We start from the raw sequence: 20631 nt of genomic DNA on the forward strand, positions 1-20631 counted from the left end.
CATGTAAGCACAGCTCAAATGACTAGACAAAGGGATGGATGCATCAGCAAACAGGACGCACAAAACCGCTTGCCCGTATAAATTATATTCTTGGAAATGCATGTAATTTAAATAATATAAATTTGAGGGAGGGACGATTGGGAGGATACAAGGGATGGGATAACCATTGAGATGTAATATGAATAAATTAATTTAAAATTTTGAAAAAATGAAAAAAATATATAAATTTGGCTTTTGAAAACCTATGGAATGCAGGCTGAAGAGGTGGCCCAGTGTGGAAGGCAGCTTTCCGCTCCTTGAGAAGACCTGGGTTCAATTCCCACCATCCTCACCAGGAGCCTCACCACCACCTGGAACTCCAACCCTGGGGCAATCCTACCCGCTCTTCTGTCCATCACAGGCACCCACAGATACGAGGCACACCCAGAGATACTTACACATAAATAAAAAATAAATGCAAAAAAAAAAAAGCTATGGAAATCATTAGTACAACTAAGAGCGCATTAAGGACAAAGATTATATACACATATCTTTATTTACTTCACAGTTCACCACCCAGTTGCATGAACATTTTTGAGACTATTTAAAGCATAGATATATACTTAGCTATGAATTTCAAGGCATTATAAAAACTGAGGTCTTCTTGGAAAATATGAGCAATTTCAAGTGTCCCAAATCTTATCTGCCTAAGAAATTCACTGGAAAAGGGAGGCATCTGAAGTCAATTTTAAGGAATGGACTAGAGTTTAGTTAGGTAACCCCTGCAGATCTCACTTTATTTCCCCAAACAAACAATAAAAGTAATCCAGATACTGGAAATGTGGCTCCAGAGAGACGACTGACAGGTGGGTTTGCATCATATACAATCCGACTGCTCGGTTCAATAGTTTAGCCACCAGAGGTTCTTTAACTTTGAATTAATTACAATTTCGAAATTAAATATTTAACAGCTCAAGCATACGAGGTGCCCATTACATGTGTGACAGCCATGCATGCCGTGTCTACCAGATCAGTGGGAATACAGAATGTCTGTGCTACTGGACAGGCAGAAGGGGCATGCCACTCCTGAGAAAAGCAAGCTCCCCTGTAGATAGCCTGCAAAATCTTGCACTTAAAACGGTGAAAAGGGAGAAAGCTTTCTACTTGGTTGCTTGGCTATTTCCATTTCTGTATCTTACTTTTCTTTCTCCTCAGAAAATGTTTCTAAATTTAACTTCCGCTAACTCCTCACATTCTTTCCCACCCTATTTTCTTGTACTGAACCTCTCCTCTCACTACCCTTTCCAGCAACAAATGTACAGATCACTTTTACTGATGTGATGCATTTCATAAAGCTTTAAAAAAAAAATTCGGTAAAATTTAAGTGGGTAGAGTGTTTGCCGGGTGTTCATGGAGCAAAAGAGGTCATGAGTTTGACCTCTACAATGTTGTGGTGGTCTGTATGCCTGAAATTCCAGCACCCAGGAGGATCGGAAATTCAGCCATCCTTGGTCACATTTTGAGATTGAGGGTCAGCCTGGGCTACATGAAACTGGGGGGGAGAGAGAGACACAGAGAGAGAGCGCACGAGAGCGAGAGAGAATGAATAAAGAAACTCACGGAGTTAAATAGGCATTGCTTTATTGCACTACAGTATTACAGTAGAGATATTTTTAATTTTTTAAAAAGATTTTAAACATATGAATGTTTTGCCTCCAAGTGTCTGTATACCTGTGGATGTCTGTCTACTGAGATGGGCAGAGACAATGGATCCTCCCCAGAACTGGAGTTACGGATGTTCGTGAGATAACTTATAGGTGCTGGGAAGCAAACCCCAGTCCTCTGAAAGTACAAATATTCTTAGCAGCTGAGTCATCTCTCCCAGCCCCTATCATGGAGATTTCGTTTGTTTGTCTTTGTTGTAGGGAACAGGCGGGCCTAAAACTCGTGATCCTGCTAGAGTCTCGGGAGTAACCAGCGTGGTCTGATACTCAGTTTCCCAGCATGCTTAAGGGATGCGACTTTCGATGTGTTTTTTTCCTTGAGATCATGGCCCTTCCACAGAAAGGGCTTCTTACCTTGGGAAAACCGATCGAAAGAGACAAGTAATTCCAGCTCATGCCTATAGGTCTTCCCTTCACGGAAGACCGCACTCGACTCCTCCAGGTCCGCATGGGGCATCAACGTGATGCCAGCCGCCATCTAGCGGCGGAAAGTAGCAAAGGCGCCTTGGCCCAGCGGTTGCCAGGTGACCGGAGCCACGCGCCGCTAAGGAGGAAGGCGGAGCAAGAAGGATGCAGGGTCGCAACAACATCACTTTCCATTGGTTGAAGAGCACGCAGCCACCGTCTGAGCCAATGCTCAAATGGAAGCAGATGACGTCGGATGCGACGACTCCTCCCCGCCCTCCTGGGACTTAGGAGACCTAGATTCCGGTCTCACCCCTCCGCGCTCAGGCTGTCCTATGTGCACCCTGCAGCTGCACCTGCTGACGGTGGTGGTCCTGATGCTTCCTGACGCTGCCCGACCGCAGCCCTCCTCCCGAGCCCGGGCTTTACCCACCTACTCGGCCCTGGGGCCAGTGACGCCCGAAGTGGCGACTGAAGCTCCTCCGGACTCGTCTGAGGGCCCTCCTCCCTGGACGAGTGTGCCCGAGATGCCCGAGAACGGGACTACGGACCCCTTCTCAGGTGATGCAGCGAGATACGGGGGTAGAAATACTGACTTCTCAGGTCAGAAATTCTGTAGACAAAATTGCCTTGCCCCAAAGCCGAGTAGTAGGGCTGTTCACGCGGGAAAACTTTGGGGAGCTTCATCCTGATTCTTGCACTTTTATATAGCCTTGCCGATCTGTGTCTGTGATTTGACTCCTGGTACTTGCGATTTAAACTGCTGCTGTGACAAGGACTGCGACCTTCTCCATCCGAGGACGGTCTTTTCCTTCTGCCTTCCTGGTAGTGTAAGGTGAATTGCCATGCTGGGGGGTGGGGGGAGGGCGGAGCTAGAAGTAAGTGTGAGTCTCCTGCCCCTTGTGTTTTCTCGAAAGCCCAGCCATCCAGTAGAACAGAACCTCTGTGTTGCATTACAGCTGCCCACAGAACCTCTGATTCTTACCAGACATCCGTGGGAATGGGCCCCATCCTCCTAACCCTACCCCTTTCACCTCCTCAGTATCTTCATCTTTCCTCACAGAGCTTCCAGCTGGGTGTGTGTGGACAACTCTCTTATCTTCAGGAGCAACTCCCCGTTTCCTTCCAGAGTTTTCACGGATTCCAGTGGAATTGAACAGTTTTGTGTCCGTGTGAACAATTGTGAGTAGGAACAAGTTTGGCTGTTCTTGTCTTTGGACTTCCACTATCTCTATCTTTTTTTTTTTTTTTTTAATCCCCATTGCTCACTTCTCCTACCTTTACCCCCCCTTCCTTGTTAGGAAAGGTCATTAGTAAATTCAGAAAGGTCCAGGGACTCCCCACTGCCTTTAAAACACTGCAAACCACCCCCCTCCAGCAGTCACGGTGCTTTCGCATCTTCTAAGCCCTTTTCTCCCACAAGCTGTTCGCTAATAATTTTACACTCACCTTTTAATTTGACCAAATTCATGTACCTTGTCCTCACGCTATGCATTAAAATTTTCCAAAGTTTTATCTGTTTTTCTCTTTGACACGAGTAGCCCTCTTCCTCCTTGGATTTTGAACATCTTAGCTCTCCTAAGAATCTTCTGTCCCTTGTCCCAGTTGGAGGTGAGCCCACCCTTGGCGTTCTCAGACACTGGTCTTAAGTCATTAACTTGTAGAGTCCCCTCTCCAGATAAATTTAAATCAGCCCCTTAAAAAAGACAAACTGTATCTTTATTTATGCACAATGGACAGTACTTCCTGATAATGATGGCGGGGCTGGGGGCGGGCTATCCCTAACAGGGTCTCTATGGTGGAGTGGGGAAAAACTGAAGATCAGCACCTAGGAGACTGGGGGTCTGCTCCCTGGTTTTGCAAGCTTATGCTAAGGTTCTTGGAACTCATTTTGCCTCTGAGGATCCAAATTTCCTAATGGGGTTGGATGAGATGTTCTCTGGGCTTCGTCTCAAATCCATAGTCATGCCAGAATCTAACTGGTTTTGAGCAGTTGGGTAATGGTATGCCGTGTGTGATGGTGGACATTAACAGGAATATCTCTAAATATTCTTGTTAATATATGTATGTAGCCTTAGCTTGTATGTCTTGTCTGCATTCATTATCTCCTTATCACCACTTCCACCAATACACGTGTAAAAGCCACAAAAAGGATCAATAGATATTGACTCTCTGACCTCAAAGGTAGCAGTAACTGGATGTGATAGGAGGTAAATAGCCTTTCTGTGCAGTTTCTGGAGGAAGCCGGAGAGCTGGGGAAGCTGGGGAGCTGGGGAAGCCGGGGAGATGGAAGCCTTGGCTCTTCAGATGCAGGGAAGAGGTAGAAAGAAAGTGGTACCCAGACCAAGTGTCAGCACACCTGTGTGTGAGCAGCACTTTGTTCTGTAAGGTTTACATGTATTTATGGGGTTGGGGGGAGCACACATATACATGTGACATGAACATGCCGCAGCACACTTGTGGAGATCAAAGCACAGCCTCTGAGGATCGGCTTTCTACTTCTACCATATAAGCCCCAGGGATTAAATTCAAGCCGTTGTCATGAGTCATCCTGTAGCACTTCCTTAAACTCTGGTGTTCACCTGCATGTGAACATGTTTGTTGCACCGAAAAGCTTGTGTTTGTTTGTTTTTTGAGACAGGGTTTCTCTGTGTAACCAGGCTGTCCTGGAACTCTCTCTGTAGACTAGGCTGACCTTGAACTCAGATATCTGCCTGCCTCTGTTTCCTGAGTGCTGGAATTAAAGTGGTATGCCACTGTGCCTGGCTGATTAATTGTTTCTTGTGTCTTGTGTCAGATACTTTAAGAGAAACACTTTCTATATAAGTCTCTGTTCTTTTAAAAACATTTTTAGCAAAATTAAACTATTTCCAGAAGCTCCAAACAGTCAATGCAACCAACTTCGAGGCCCTGGTGGCAGAGTTTGGAGGCGCGTCCTTCTCCTCGACATGGAAAACCAAGCCGCCTCTGCCGTTCTATAGGGTGAGCCTGTGGGAACGGGTCGGGTAGTCTGGTTTTCCTGGCAAAGCACAATTGGCAGTGTAACTCTGTAGTACCCTCCTCCAATGAGGTAAACCATTCTCAGCCACTCCTTATTTGAGATGACAGTAAAGCAGACTATCTAGTCAACCTTTGTCTCTTGCTCTCTTTTTCTGGGGTGTGCAGTCTGACCTTGCTGTGAATACATTTGCCCTCTCTTTTCACTCAGGCTGGGGAGCCCATCCTTACCTACTACCCCAGGTGGTCTGTAGTGAGCTTACTGAGGCAGCCTGCAGCGGTGGGAGCTGGGGGATCTTGTGCCGAGAGCAATCCTGCAGGTGGGTCGGAGCAGGCGGACACCGGCCTTTTGTTCTTTTGGAACTCGGCTTTCTCATTTACCACAGCCTTCACTCTTTGTATTATAAGGTTTCCTGGAGAGTAAAAGCACAGCCTGCACCCGTTTCTTCAGGGACCTGGCTAATAGCTGCACCTCGGAGCCAGCCCTGGATGCCACCTCTTACTATAACTTCACCATCTTGAAGGTAAGTGCCGTCATCCCGTTCCCTCCCCGCCCCATGCCCACTCCACCCCATCTCACTGTGAAGCTCACATGCCACCTGCTGTTGTGGCCAGTAGAAAACTCCTTAATTGCGAATCATAATTCCTAAGGTCTACACTATCGGGAGAAAGATGGGAAAATTAGAGGCAGTAGTTCTGTGATGAGCCCTTGTCACCATTCGGCTGATGTGAGCAGTGACAGTTCCCTGTTTCGCTAATATTGTTGCTTTTTGAGCGAGCTGGGTCTGGCTGTGTAGGCATTCAATCCAGAGTGACATCCAGCCCCACTCTGACATTTAGTGAAGAGAGTTAGGTAGAAGATCAGAGGCCACTCAAGTATTTTGATCTTCCCTTTCCTCTACCAAAGTCTGTGTGTGTGGGGGGGGGGTCATAGGAAGTGGAAACTCCTGGTGAGTTTATGCAAGGCATACTGCACCGTCATGTCTCCGTTCTTGTCTTTCCTAGGTTCCAAGAGGTATGATTGATCTTCAGAATATGAAGGTATGATGGGGTTTATCAGAAAAGTGATGCCTGGCCGCTGGCCACCTGAGGCCATTTCATTCAAGATTATAATAACGCGAGAGAATGTGGTTGTTTTGTACCACAGTTAAGCATCGCTCTAGAAATAGCTTCGCATGAAGTAAAGATTAACGAGGTTTTGGAAAGTCTAGAAAACACCCGAGTTAAGTCAAGCTAAATGCTGCGCTTGGAGTGGGCGTCTTTAAGTCCTTTCATGTAATAGCAGGCTTTGTGAAGGTCTTAAGAGGGTAAGTAGAATACAGAATCCTTTACATCTGATTGGCTGTAGCCCTTGCTTCATATCTGATAGAACCAGTGTTCCAAGAAGCTTGTATTGAGATGTGCTGACTATGAATGACTTGAATTTAAGTCGTCTCACACTGGAAGGAGAGAAAAATGGAATAGCCACAGGCAAAGAAAAGTATTCATTTTAGCATAATATATATCAGGAAAAGAAAAAGCTGTTCAGTTTCAGTTGATTTGCTTCTTTCTCTTTCAAGTTCCAGGTTCCCGTAACACTTGCCTCACCAACCAATCCTCCTCTGCTGGCTGGAAACACATGTCACAATATCGTTTCCCAGGTGCGGAAACTCAGATTCTAGACTGGTAAATATTGGTCAGTATCAGCAGAGGGGCCTCATCTTCCTGTAAGGGTACAGCAGCGGTTCTCAACTTTCCTAATGCTGTGACCCTTTAATACAGTTCTTTATGCTGTGGTGACCCCCAACCATACAATTATTTTGTTGCTACTTCATGGTTGTAATTTTGCTACTGTTATGAATTATAATGTGTTGAATATTTATTAACTCTTGAAGGCTCTACTAATCTGGCTAGCCCTCCAATAATTGAGAAAGAGACCTATTAATTTATTTAAACAAACCTTAGCACAGTAACTGGGCAGATACAGTTTAATTGAATTTTCTAAGCTAGTCTGGCTACTTCCCAGCTGCATTCCCCAAGGTACTTGTGGGCTGGATCTGTTCCATCAGTCCGGCTTCTCTCTCCCCATCTTTGTGTCTTCTCATCTCTTCTCCTGGCCTCATGGTCCCTCCCTGAGAACCAAAGTTCCGCCTACCTCTGTTCTGCCCAGTAATTGGCTGTTAGCAACTTTATTAACCAATCAGAGACTATTGGGGAGTAGAGTTTATACATCATTTGGTGTATGTGAGAATGTACCGGCTGGACTACAACCACATCTTGGGGGTCAGTATTTAGCATTTGAATACAGAGCAGCACCAGACCAACCCCCAGCAGTAATGTAAATATCTGTGTTTTCAAGTGGTCTTAGGCAACTATGAAGGGTCAGTCAACCCTTAATGGGGTCGTGACCCCCACGTTGAGAATCACTGGGCTAGACTGACGCTCTGACCCGCTGGCCGTCATGTCAGCTTGAGCCTCAGGAGTTGAGCCCGTTGCTTTCTTCCCCACCATACTGGAGGCATGTCCTTCACTCCTGTCCTCCAGTGTTTTAGTTCCAGACTCCTCCTTTGTACACAGAGTCTTGTGCTGGCTCCTAGCAGCTGTTTCACAGTTCCATCTGCCGACAGGGCATCCTCTCAGAGTCTGAGATAGCCCACTTTAGTTTTCTCTTACAGTCATCGAAACGTGTAATGGAGTAGGAATTCTCTTAAAGTGTCTTCTTTAAGGACTGCACTCCCTCTGTCCCCAGCTGTAGTCTTTATTTCTCTTCCGACACTTAAGGGTCTAGTAACCCAGGTCTCGTTCCTTGCTCACCTTTGCCCAGTTCTGCACCTGCCTGGCTCTGCCCAACTTTAACTAGATCCTTAAGTGCGTTCTGATCACTATGTAAGCCTCTGGCATGCAGTTAAAACGCAGAAGAGCCTTCTGTGCTAAACACCGTAAGCCTACAACTGTTTATTAATGAATTCGTCTTTTGCTTTTCAGGTCGTCTATGAGATAGAGACCAACGGGACCTCTGGGATCCAGAGAGTCTCTGTGAGCTTTAGCCAGACCAACCTGACTGTCGAGCCAGGCGTTTCCTTACAGCAAGAGTTCGTCCTTCACTTTAGGGTCAGTGGCCTGCTCTCAGAGAGAGCTAAGGGATGAGGCCTAGAAATAGCACTTTGCAGAGACAGTATCCATCCTCTGTCTGTCTGTCTGTCTTAGCTCCTCTCTTTATTAATATATCTTTAATAAAATCTCCCACTCTACTTCATAGAAAAGAAACACTAGCGCTCGTTCTGTAATGCACGTGAAATGGGATCAGAATATTAAGGCCTGCTGTGGTCTTATTTTAGGTCTTAACATTTACTACTCCTTAGTTTGACTAAAGTGACAGGTGCTCAACACATGTGTAGAATTACCATAGTCTCTGATGCTCTGTTTGGGCCCAACCAAAATGGCACTGAAATCAGAACTTGTTAAGGATGCTCACGGTGAGGTTCAGTCAGCAGCACACAGGAACTCTTTCGCAAGAATTTCTCATTTTTGAACACCTATAATCTTATTTCCCACTAAACTCTGGTTTGTGGTCTTGACTTCTGTGATCTGTCTGCCTTTCTTCTACCTTTTCTTCCTTTTAACGCAAGCAGAGTTCTTTCCAGGGCTGTGATCGGCCGAGTTCTGGGTCTCCCACAGTCCCATTACTGACTAAAATTAAATTATATTTAAAGTCCTGTGGATTCAGCCAGGCCATACATTGCACAAAATCAGCACCAGTGTTTGAGAAATCGTGTTGGGGGATCCTTAGTAGATCCTTGGCTTTAATCCTTGGCAGAATGAGCACGTAGTGACTTTCAGGGTTCAGGTTGCTCATGATGGGGGAGAGCACGTGCCTAGCATATGCAAGACCATAAATTTAATCCTGAGTACCCCCAAAACAAGACCACTACCCAATAACCCCAGATTATTTTGAAGAGGAAAGCAAGGGAATAGTGGTGCAGCGCTGCAAAGGGAAAGTTGCTCAGCCGGGCTCATAGATCGCCTAGCTAGGCGGGGAAGGTGTGAGCCGGGCGGGGAAGCGTGTTTGCACACTAACTGTCTTCTTCCTTCTGCAGGCATCTCAACGGAGAGAGGCTGCTTTTCCTACTCGTCCTAGAAGTGGGAATCCGGGCTACCTCACTGGGAAGCCACTCTTGGTGCTAACTGGTGACTTGGGTCATTCGGTATCTTTTTTGGAGCTGGGTGGACTGTTGCATCCTTACAAGGAGGAGAAAAATGCTCCTGGCCTTTGGGTGTCCCAGGCCTCAAAGTTCCATGGGCTTTCGTAGTCAGCACTTTCTTTACGGAAGTATATTATGTTCTTAAATGTTGATGTCACCAAAGGCTTTACACCTCAGACTGGCTAACTGAAAATACACTGACTTTTGCTTATTTTAATATATGGCTTATTTAACATAATGCTTATTTAATATATGGCTAATCATTTTTAGAAAGGCAGGATTTGGTTCTTGAACTAATAGAGGAAATATATTGGTGACTGAACCTACAGTATATTAATATAATTCAAACAGTGCTTAGGGAATGGTGAAAGCATTGGTTTCCCTGTTCCGCCCACTTCCTATATCTGCTGTAATCACCTTGACCATGGCTTTTGCACCTCAGATGACCCTGTTGCAGAGTGAGGGTAATGGAATTTGCTCTGTTAAGAGGCACGAAGTACAGTTCGGAGTGAATGCAGTATCTGGATGCACGTTAAGGTAGTTATTTGCCTCAGAGCACTTCCCACAATTTTGTTTCTGTTTATAGGGGCTGTGCAGATGTAGTAGCTGTTTAATATTTTAAATAACACTTTAAAAAATGATAATCTTTATATCCACGGGGTACCTGCTAAGGTTATTTCTTCCGGTCTCTAACATTATTAATTTTATGTTTGAATGCTAATGTGGCGTCACTTCCATGCTAGTGTTGGCCTCCAGCCTCCATGGTGTTTACTTTCAGACCCAAAGAGGTGAACTGCAGCGACGTGCAGAAGGAAATTTACCAGAGTCTTCATGGAAGCCCCAGACCAGAGCGGGTCGCCATCTTCGGCAATGCTGACCCAGCCCAGAAAGGAGGGTGGACCAGGATCCTGAGCAGGAACTGCAGCGTTTCAGTAAGGAAGGAAGCCACTGCTGACTGGCGACTCATTTTCCATGTTTGAAATTATGGGATGCAAGGCGGTCAGGCTACATTTACATCTAATCTCTTTTCCTTACTTAAAAAAAAAAAACAAACCTGAGGATAATGTAGAGCAGCAGTTCTCAACCTGTGGGTCATGACCCCTTTGGGGGTTGAACAACCTTTTCACAGGAGTCACCTACGACCATCTGAAAGCATAGATATTTATATTATGATTGAGCATTGGGAAGATTGATGGTTGCTTATGGCTCAAAGCCATGCCACATGTTTCAAATATTCTCTCATATTCCTTTTTTCATTGCATTTATCATGTGAGTGCATTTATTGCGTTTATCATATGTGTGGAAGGAGGTGGTCCTGGGGGTGATCAAAGTCAAGTTGCCAGGCTTGGCAGCAAGCAAGCTTTACCTACTGAGTGACGTTTCCAGCTACACTTACCGTCTTCTATATGCGGTCAGTACGGGCTTGTTTTATGAGGCTGAGCGCAGGCTCGTTCTTTTCTTTCTTTCTTTCTTTTTTTTTTTTTTTTTTAAGACAGGGTCCTGGACTGGCTTTGTAGACCAGGCTGGGCTCGAACTCGCAGAGATCCCTGAGTGCTGGGATGACTGGTATGTGCCACCACCACACCTGGCCGCTCATTCTCTTAAGATTGCCACAAGCCAGGCTTTAGGGCAAGGTGTGTGGTGTGGCTCAGTGTGGTTCTCTTGCCAGGTAACTGAGTTCGGTTCAGTTCTCAGTGCCAGCAAATAAAGATCACACGTTTCACATTTACCTAAAAGGTATTAACTGTTTAAAAGCAGAAGTCTTCCTACACCTTGCAGTTATTTCTCTTAGGGTACTACTTTATATATACCATATTTCTGTTCCAAAGTTTACATGGTTCCCTGGTACCTTCAGAACAGTCTTTGGGTGGCTACAGAACTTAACCCGAATGTGTCTTACTTAACTTGTCATTGCTTCTGTGTTCAAATCCTTTCTTTCTTTCTTTCTTTCTTTCTTTCTTTTTTTTAAATCCATATTGTCTGCTCAAGGCCATGGCCTTTCATGTCCTTGGTTCATAGGAGACACTTTGTAGCTGTTGCTTAGTAACAACATGTGCTGTTTTAGTTGTGTGCCTTTTTGGAAATAGTCACCATCATCACCGTCATCTCCTCCTTCTCCCCGTCCTCCTCCCCCTCCTTTATTGGTTTTTTGAGACAGGGTTTCTCTGTGTCCTGAAACTCACTCTGTAGACCAGGCTGGCCTGGAACTCACAGAGATCTGCCTGCCTCTGCCTCCCGAGTGCTGGGATTAAAGATGGGCACCACCACCGCCCAGTTGGAAGCTTTAATTTTAATTAACGTAACCATATATATGTAGGGACTGTGTGTGAGATTTCAGTACATCCACGCACTATTTATTGATCATTTCCATCTCCTTATTGTTACCTTCAGAGGCTGTTAGCTCCTCTTTTCAAGTCCTTTTTTCTCTCAGTGCTGGGAATTAAACCTCCAGATTCTGTATAAAACATGCTATCAGTTATTTAAAACGGCACTTGCCCTACTGTGCTGTGAACAATTGGTTATTTAAAACTGCAGCTGCCCCACTGTGCTGTGAGCACTAGAAGTTCTTCTTCCTGTTTAACTAAAGCTTGGTAGCTCGGTATGACTCATCCCACCTTCCTCTCTGTATACCCGACCCCACCTTTAACTGGTCTCCAGTAGCCACTGTAGAATTCTACTCTTCCATATTAAGATCAACATTTTCAACTAGCCAGCTGTGGCACACCCCAATTCCAGCACTTGGGGGGCAAGGGAAGCTGGTCTCTCTGAGTTCAAGGCAAGACTGCTCTACAGCGTTCCAGGACAGCCAGGGCCGCACAGAGAAACCCTGCATCAAAAAACCATTTTCAGCTCCCACGTATAAGTGACAGCGTACCTGTGTGTCACTTAGTGCATAGAATGTGGTATTCTCTGTGTCCACCCACTTTACTGCAAATAACAGGGCTCCGTTTGGTTTTCTTTTATGAGTGAAGGAATCATATCCCATTATATGGATACCACATTTTTCTTCGTCCTTTTATCCATTGATAGGAACTTCAGTGGAGAGCCTGTGTTGGTTGTTGTGAGTGGCAATGCAGCTATGCCTTTGACATGCAGGCTTCGTTTTCATTGATTACACACACCCAAAAAGAGTCAAATAGCCAGACCGTATGTTAGTATGTTAGATGTATCTTTAGTTTTCAGAAGAATCTTCATCCTGTTGTTCATTTTTTAAATACAACCCTCCTTAGATTGGGAACATTTGTGAAGCCTGGGTTGTGCTTCCTCTAAGCCATTTGAGCCTTCTGTGTCATTACACTGTGCTTTAAAAGCAATAGCTGCTCGGGAGACATCAAGAGAAGATGGCACAGCACCCATTGGTAGCTCACAACTGCCCATAAGTCTAGCTACAGGGGATCTGACACCCCCTCTAGCCTCCATGGGCACCTGCACACACGTGCAAATACACTGAGAGAGGCACATGCATACACATCAGTAAAAATAAATCTTTTCAAAAACAATGGCAACTGAGCGCGTGCTTCTTTGCCTTCTGCAGGCTGTCAACTGTACCTTGTGCTGTTCCATACCAGTCTCCCTGGAGATCCAGGTGCTGTGGGCACATGTAGGACTTCAGTCCAACCCACAGGCTCATGTGGCAGGAGCCCGATTCCTATACCAGTGCAAGTCTGTCCAGGTAAGCCACGTTCCCCCAACAGCTTGATGACATGGGTAAGCATCTGAGAGGCAGTGGATGTATTCCCAATAAGTATTTCTTCAGAGTGAGTTCCCAAGATCCATTTTCTAGTCTGTCCCTCCAGCATGCTTATGACAATCAACATTCTGTCACGGTGGGTACAGCCACACTCATCTTTTCCTGTTTCCCACCCAGATTTCAGCATAGATGAACTCTTTTCAAGTAACACTACTGTCATTACTAATCTGACCACAGAAAGCATTTTCTATGCATTTGTGCTCACTGTCTCAGGCACTCAACTAATGGTGTTTGGGGAGCTGTTGATTATGACTAAAACAGGTGTGGTTGCCAATTCTTGCTTCTATGGGCTCCGCTAGATAAATGCTTTCATCTGGAGAAAACATGTGTCTCCTGCCTATAAAGTGCTGCGGACACACTTGGCATCTGCCTTAGTTTTAGAATGTGGAATCTCTGGCTTCACAGCTTCAAAAATGGCGTGTTTGCCTAGAAATAATGAGGTGAAATGATTCATGTTTGAACTGGGTAATTTTTAGTGAAAATTAAAACATTGAAATTTCTGTTTGTTACAATATATTTGCTTTCCTGAGGTTGCATAAGTACTTTTACTCTCCCGAGCAGCAGGACTGGACAAATTGACTGTCTGTGCCTGTCTGTGCTAGCACTCGGGTTATCAGGAAGTACCACTGGAGCTTCCTGTTCTTTCTCTAGATGTTGTGGTTCTGTAAGACTCGTGTGGTCTGTTTCAGAACCTGCACTGAGTCCACTGCTACGTTGTCCTCAACTATACTTTGAGTTCTGTTGTCACAAGACTGTTTTTGTGTTTGCTCTTTTCCAAAGCCTCTGGCTCTCTTGGCCATTACAGCCACCCACTGTCTGTTTTCTTATTCAGATATTTTCCCCCTGTCTTTTTCTGGTAGTTTGCATTGCCTACAGTACTACCCGGTCATTTAGCCTACCTGATGGTTAGGTAGGAAAATAGAGTCTCAGCTGTGTTTTGATCATGAGTCGTTGAAGAACCATTAGCTAGTCCAGTGATGTGATCGAACAGGGATCACACAGGAACAGAGACGATGCACTTTCTGGCTCCTGTTTTGTCGCTGGCTGGATAACACAGTTACCAGCCAGAACACTAACTGAAACACTAATGTCCCTCGATTTTATTGTTTATAAATTATTCATCACACCAAGAAATAAAACCCAACAAAAAGACATTTGATGAAAAAAATGAATAAAAAGAAAAACCAGACGCGAGGGGACCACTCGGCATATATGTACCTGATGGTGTTCTTTCCCGTGGAGTGAAGAGCTTGTGTATCTCAGTCATGAGTTACACTCCAGCCAGAGATGTTCTGTTCTAGCTCACAGTCGTGAGTGCAGCTGCAGACTACACATCCCACAGGAAGCATCCCCAGATTTAATAATAGTTTTCATTTGCAATGTTTGGAGGAGAACATGGTGGTTTTAAAATGGACTAAAATGCAATAGGATGCAATACTGCATAAAGTGGACATCCTGCTGCAAAAGCCAAGCAAACCCAACTCGAACTCTTCATGTCATTGGTTGGAAATTTTCTTTTGAAGGGCCAGGCATGGTGGCACATGCCTTTAATCCCAGCACTCAGGAGGCAGAGGCTGGTGGATCGCTGTGAGTTCGAGGCCAGCCTGGTCTACAAATTGAGTCTAGTACAGCCAAGGCTACACAGAGAGACCTTGTCTCAAAAAAAACCAAAAAAAAAAAGAAAAAAAGAAAAGATGTTGCTGTGTGGTAGACGAAAGTGAAGCACACCAACCCCAAGATTCAGGAAGTGTTGCCAGTGATCTCTAAAATAAACCGCTCGAACTGTTATCCCTTAAAGGAGAAATAAGTGAAGTCAACCAGACATAACAGAACCAGAACCATAGCAAAAAGAAATGTGCTGCGGTGGCTGTGTCATTGTGTGTCTCAACAAAAGAAACGAGGCGAGCAGAATTGAGGGAATTGTTTAGTGACTCACACTCCGAACAATGAGTTCTCCAGTTTTTCCCATACATAACTTTAAAATGCAAATACAGAAATTGTAGACCTCCCTCAAAATTTCAATTTAGTACACTGAGCACTCGTAAAACCTTCTCCGTGTGGTAATAAAACTGCACTCAAAACTAAGTGGGTCAGCCTGGGCATGGTGGCGCATGCCTGTAGTCCCAGCATTTGGGAGGCAGAGGCAGGTGGATCACTGTGAGTTCGAGGCCAGCCTGGTCTACAAAGTGAGTCCAGGACAGCCAAGGCTACTACCCTGTGTCAAAAAACTAAACAAACAAACAAAAAACCCCAAAACCTGAGTGTTCGGTTTCATTCAGTATTATGTAATGACCTGGTGAGTACAGTTCCATCCCTTTTAACTGGAAAGTCTTCTGGACTGCATTTACTCTAAGCCTTCAGCAATCGTGAGAGCTTTTCTTGGTTTTAATTAAAGTATAATAATGGTGGGCTGGAGAGATGGCTGAGGGGTTAAGAGCACTGACTGCTATTCTAAAGGACCCGGATTCAATTCCCTGCAGCCACGTAGCAGCTCACAACTGTCTGTAACTCTAAGACCTGACACTGTCATACAGACATACATGCAGGCAAAACAATGCACATACAAAACAAACAAACAAACCAATAAAGGAACGCCTTTATCCACCTTGGAAACCAATGAAAACGAGGCAGACACAGAGTTTGAATGTCAGGGTAGTCAATATGGCAGCTCCCGTGGTCTGATCATTCCCTAATGTATGTATGTTTTAAGATGGTACACTGTACCCTAGAAATATGTGTATGTGTGTATATATATATATATATATATATATATATATATATATATATATACACACACATATATACATGCATATATATACATATATGTGTTGATATGTTGTTAAAAATTTAAGATAAAAAAATTTTAAGGGAGTCAGGCAAATAGACATTAAAATATCAGCTTGGGGACCAGGAAAAGGTTCAGCCAATTAAAGGCACCTGCCCCCAAGCCTGATGATGTGAGGTTCATCTCTGGGACCCACGTGATGGAAGGATGTAAGTGACTCACACGAGTTGTCTTCTGGCACACACATACACACACGTGCACACGTGCACACTTTAACTGTCACAGAAACTAAAAATGAGTTTTGTTACTGATAAATACTGTGTAGGTAGATATGGCTTGGGTATTTCCACCTGAGGCCATTATCCCTTTTCTGCTCCGTAAATGTCCTTCCTAGACAACTAGGCCATTACCAGTTTGTCTTCCTCTTGAAGGCCCTAAAGTGGGTCAGAGCACAAAGCCTGCAACTGAAAATTCACTCCCTGTTCTTTTTTTCTTTCTTTCTTTCTTTTTTTTTTTTTTTTTTTTTTTTTTTTTTTTTGGTTTTTTGAGACAGAGTTTCTCTGTGTAGTCGTGGCTGTCCTGAGCTTGTTTTGTAGACCAGGCTGGCCCCTGTTCCACTTTCCATCCCGAAATATTTCCGAGCATCCTAGCCAGCTCAGGGCATTCTTTAAATAGCACTCTCAGTGATGTAACTTTATTCCAAAATTGTTAATGTACCTTGCTATTCATTCTAAAGTTCCTGGGGACAGCGTTAAGGTTCTAACAGAAACCCCTGTTATAAATTAAATCCCAAAGAGCATGAATTGCTTGCTCTTAGGTTTCCTGCGCTAAGCACACTCTAATTCTTTTTGCCTGGTTAGTCTCAGCTAGTTTTCAGTGTCTGGTTGGACTCTTGGATTCCCTGGGCCACCTAGGCAAGGCAGGCTGTCCTTGGATGAATGTGGCCAAGCATCTCAGTTCTATGCCAAAGCTGTGATGGGTGTGACTGCTCTACGGAAGCCCTAACAGTTCATATAGCTTGTAAGAGTAAGGTAGCATTGCCCCTACACCCATTTCAAAACCACAAGTAGGGAAAACCCCTGGAAGAGTGACTCCAGGCAGAATGACATTTTTGGAGTGTGGTGTTTGATCTTTTCAAGAACCACAGCAGGGCTGGGCGATGGTGGCGCACGCCTTTAATCCCAGCACTCGGGAAACAGAGGCAGGCAGATCACTGTAAGTTCAAGGCCAGCCTGGTCTACAAAGCAAGTCCAGGACAGCCAAGGCTACACAAAGAAACCCTGTCTAAAAAAAAAAAAAAAAAAAAAAAAAAAAACCAGCAGGTGCTGGAGAGAGGGCTCTATGGATAAGAGCACTGACATCTCTCCTAAAGGATGCAGGTTCGATTCCCAGCTCCCATATGACAGCTCACAACTGTAAATAGCTCCAATTTTAGGGGACCCAACACCATTTTCTGGGCTCCATACGTGCAGGCCGAAAAACTCACAGCCATAAAGCAAAAAGTAAATCTTTAAAAACACAAATAAATACATGAACTCCAGCAGAGAGCAGGAGTGTGCACCAGGGTGATAAAAGGAAAACAGGAGAGCTTCATTCCAGCTTCTACAGGATAATTACTGACAAGTTAGAACCAGGGTTTGCTTGGTAAGCACGCGGTCAGAACAGCAGGATTCATTTAGGACTGTGACATCAGGTCCAGCCGCATCTAGAAGTCCTGTCTCAGATTAGATATGGGGGTCAGCCTGACAAGATCATTTCCTTTGGAGCACCTCTTCTATTTGACTTGAATTGTGGACGGCTGGGGAATCTTCAAAATCGAACAGTCTGTGAATCTGATCTTTGAGGTTAGGGGTTTTTGTTTGTCGTCACCTCCTCCTCCCCAATTCTTTGGGGGTTTTTCCCCCATGAAATTTCAGCCATCCTCATTGATAAGGGAGAGCTGCTAAGCATGTAATTGCAGTGGCTCGGCCACCTGGCCTTTCTGCTGCTGTCAGGCAACTCCCTAGTTGGAGATAGTAAAGTCTCTTTTGAGACAGCATCTTCTATAGCCCAGGCTGGCCTCAAATTTGCTATAGACAAGGATGACTTGAGACTTCCCATCCTCCTGTCTCTTCCCTCCAAGGATGTGTGTACCAAGCTCTGAGAATGAGCCTTTAGGTATACCTGTTCAAGTCCTGGAGTCATGTGCTGTTGTTGGAAATGCATTTGCTTACATGGACCCCTTCAGGAGGATGTGTCTTGCTTAGAGTGCATGTGCTTTCAGTCCAAAGAAAGCAATGCTGGTGAGACTCCATGGATTGTACCAGGAGCTGACTGACCCTTGACTCTCTCCCTGCAGGAGCACCAGAGAGGGATGGACGTATCTTTGACCACTCTTGTGAGCTTTGTAGATATTACTCAGAAGCCAGAGCCACCAAGGGATCAACCTCAGACGGACTGGAAACTGCCATTTGATTTCTTCTTTCCCTTCAAAGTGGCATTCAGCGGAGGGGCCAGTGCTCAGAAAGACTCAGCCTGTCTCATCCTCATCCTGTGCATCTTTCTACTTGGAGCTCTTAGCTCACAGACCAAGTGAAGAAAGAAAACAACCAGGTTTTGTTTTTCCCCATGGGAAACTCTGAAGGCAGCCTACTGATCTTGGCAGGACAGGTCCTCACGTACTCATGGAAACAGAACCTAACTAAAGGGACTCTTATTTACTCACTATGTAGCTTTGGCTAACCTAGAACTCCCAGTGTAGACCAGGCTGGCCTCCACCTCAGAGATTCCCCCTGCCTCTGCCTCAAAAGTGCTAGGATTAAAGACGTGAGCCACCGTGCCCAGCCAGGAATCTTTATAAATTGAAGATGGCACTCCAGGAAAGTGATTACAATATTCCATCGTCATGGCTTTCTGCTTAGGGCTCCGCGGGCCTCTGGGTACATACTCGGTTCTCCGCTTGTAAAGCTGGGCAGGCCAAGAGCCTCCGTCTCTTCACATTGCCTTTTGTCCCCCTGAAGGTTTGCGAGATGTGCCCAGCTGCTCGCAGGCACACGCACCTGCCATCACCCAGAGTGAACGCAGAACGGCTGGGCCCTGCGTTAGCGCTGATAACTCAAGCCAGGAAACTGCTGGCTCTGTATTTTGTCTGGCTCTGTTGCCAAGGCGTTGCCGCACCCTTTGCCCAGACCTGAGTTAGGAACGTAGTTCTTCCTGCTCATTCCTAAGTGAACGGAATCCCATCTCCTTTGCTCACTAGCAGACGGCCCCACCCATCCTTTCTGTCCTTCCCTACTTTGTTGTGTGGGATAATAAAAGTGACCGAGAACTCCACTGTACCAAGTCCAGCAGCATGGCAGAAATTGACACCCTGTGATACACTCCGGACGTTTTTATAGATGTGCAGTTTAAAGAGGAGTGGGGACTCTCATAAACTGTACAGTAGTATTCAAATGAGGGGACTCTGTTTCCTTTCTGGGGAAATTCTCTTCCTTTAGTCCAAGTTTATGCCCATGACATCTATTTGAAGCCTGTTTCTTTAAGGATAAGGCATTGGTAGCTCAAACCGAGTCTTGACTGCCTGGCCAGCCAGTTCACAGACAGTAACATGCACACAGACTTTTTACCCTGGCCTGCCGGGGTTCGACTAACACTCAGGAGGAAATTTTTCCTGTATAGAGACAGAACACTCGACACAAAGAAGGGGGCAAGCCGGGCGTGGTGGTGCATGCCTTTAATCCCAGCACTCGGGAGGCAGAGGCAGGCGGATCGCTGTGAGTTCGAGGCCAGCCTGGTCTACAGAGTGAGTCCAGGATGGCCAAGACTACACAGAGAAACTCTGTCTTGGAAAAAAAAAAAAAAAAAAGAAGGGGGCAAGTCTGCATTCTGATCAAACCCCGTTTATTGAAAATTTTCACAGAGTTTATATAGGCACAGAGGCATGGGTATTTGCATAAGCAAGGGTTGCTATGGATACCTAACTCTCCAGCAGGTAGGTATCTACCTTTACAGCTGCTAATTGCAGGAGAGAAATTCCAAGAAAGTCGTGAAGGATCTGGTTAGTCAGGAAAAAGCTCCTGGAACTGCTGCTCACAGACAGCTGGCCTTTAATCTGATCTTATCAGTAGTCCCACCGGAAAAGGAGTAGCTGGAGGGGGGGGTCTGGAATGACCAGCCCCCACAATAAACCACAACAGGTGTCTAACTGCCGACCTACGACAAGGTCAGCTAGTTTCTGGTGAATGGCAGACTTCTGGAGAAATAGGAACCTAGGTTCTGACAAGATGGCTGAACATTGGCCATGTAGCCCGTCCCCAACAACTTTTCCTATTCTTGAGGGAAGACAAATTGGTTGAGAATTATAGTAGAAAACTTGAAACTTAAAGACTCGTGCCGTCTTTTTAATTAAGGCAAGTTTTTGATGGAAGAAATGACATTAAATCTAATTATTTTAATGATTAAAATTAAGCCTGGAATAAGACAGTGAATATGGAGACTGAAGATGTAAAAGAATAACTTCAGTGAAAACATGTGAAACATGAAATTCTAAGGCACCATCCCCGTCTGAGCAGTACGTATGACTGGAGACGACAGTCAGTGTGGCATACATTTTTGAGGGGTGAGTTTTGACCACACAATGAGGTTGGCACAAACATCAAAATCTGCAGGGAAGTGAATGGTCTGCGGAAGTGACCTGGGAATCTGGGACAACCTGAGGGGAGGCCCAGGTATTTCTATGGACTAAACCGATCATAGGAAAAAGACCCAATGGATTAAGCAGGGATGGGAGCTCACTGTGTGGGGATTTGAAAGCCAGGCAGAGAGGGTTGG

At 45.2% G+C, this 20631-nt stretch overlaps 2 protein-coding genes across 2 annotated transcripts in view; one reads left to right on the forward strand and one right to left on the reverse strand.

Annotated features, from left to right (window-relative positions):
* ENTPD1 (ectonucleoside triphosphate diphosphohydrolase 1) overlaps positions 1–2198 on the reverse strand; it is a 119913-nt gene extending 117715 nt beyond the window's left edge. Inside the window, exon 1 of the mRNA XM_084772235.1 lies at positions 2058–2198. Within this exon, the coding sequence (XP_084628361.1) occupies positions 2058–2181 (124 nt within the window). The 5' untranslated portion in view covers positions 2182–2198. The remainder of the gene's footprint in view (positions 1–2057) is intronic.
* A 125-nt stretch (positions 2199–2323) lies between these two features.
* On the forward strand, positions 2324–19254 carry TCTN3 (tectonic family member 3). Its single transcript, XM_084772234.1, has 14 exons — positions 2324–2669; positions 2820–2943; positions 3172–3290; positions 4963–5090; positions 5317–5425; positions 5514–5629; positions 6111–6146; positions 6665–6745; positions 8070–8195; positions 9182–9289; positions 9729–9823; positions 10065–10218; positions 12822–12959; positions 18161–19254. Exons 1-14 carry the CDS (start codon positions 2345–2347, stop codon positions 18395–18397), a joined length of 1896 nt encoding a protein of 631 aa, XP_084628360.1. The 5' UTR covers positions 2324–2344; the 3' UTR covers positions 18398–19254.
* The last annotated feature ends 1377 nt before the right edge of the window (positions 19255–20631 follow it).

Source organism: Acomys minous (genome assembly GCF_964271855.1).
Source record: "Acomys minous genome assembly, chromosome: 2".
Classification (NCBI taxonomy): domain Eukaryota; kingdom Metazoa; phylum Chordata; class Mammalia; order Rodentia; family Muridae; genus Acomys; species Acomys minous.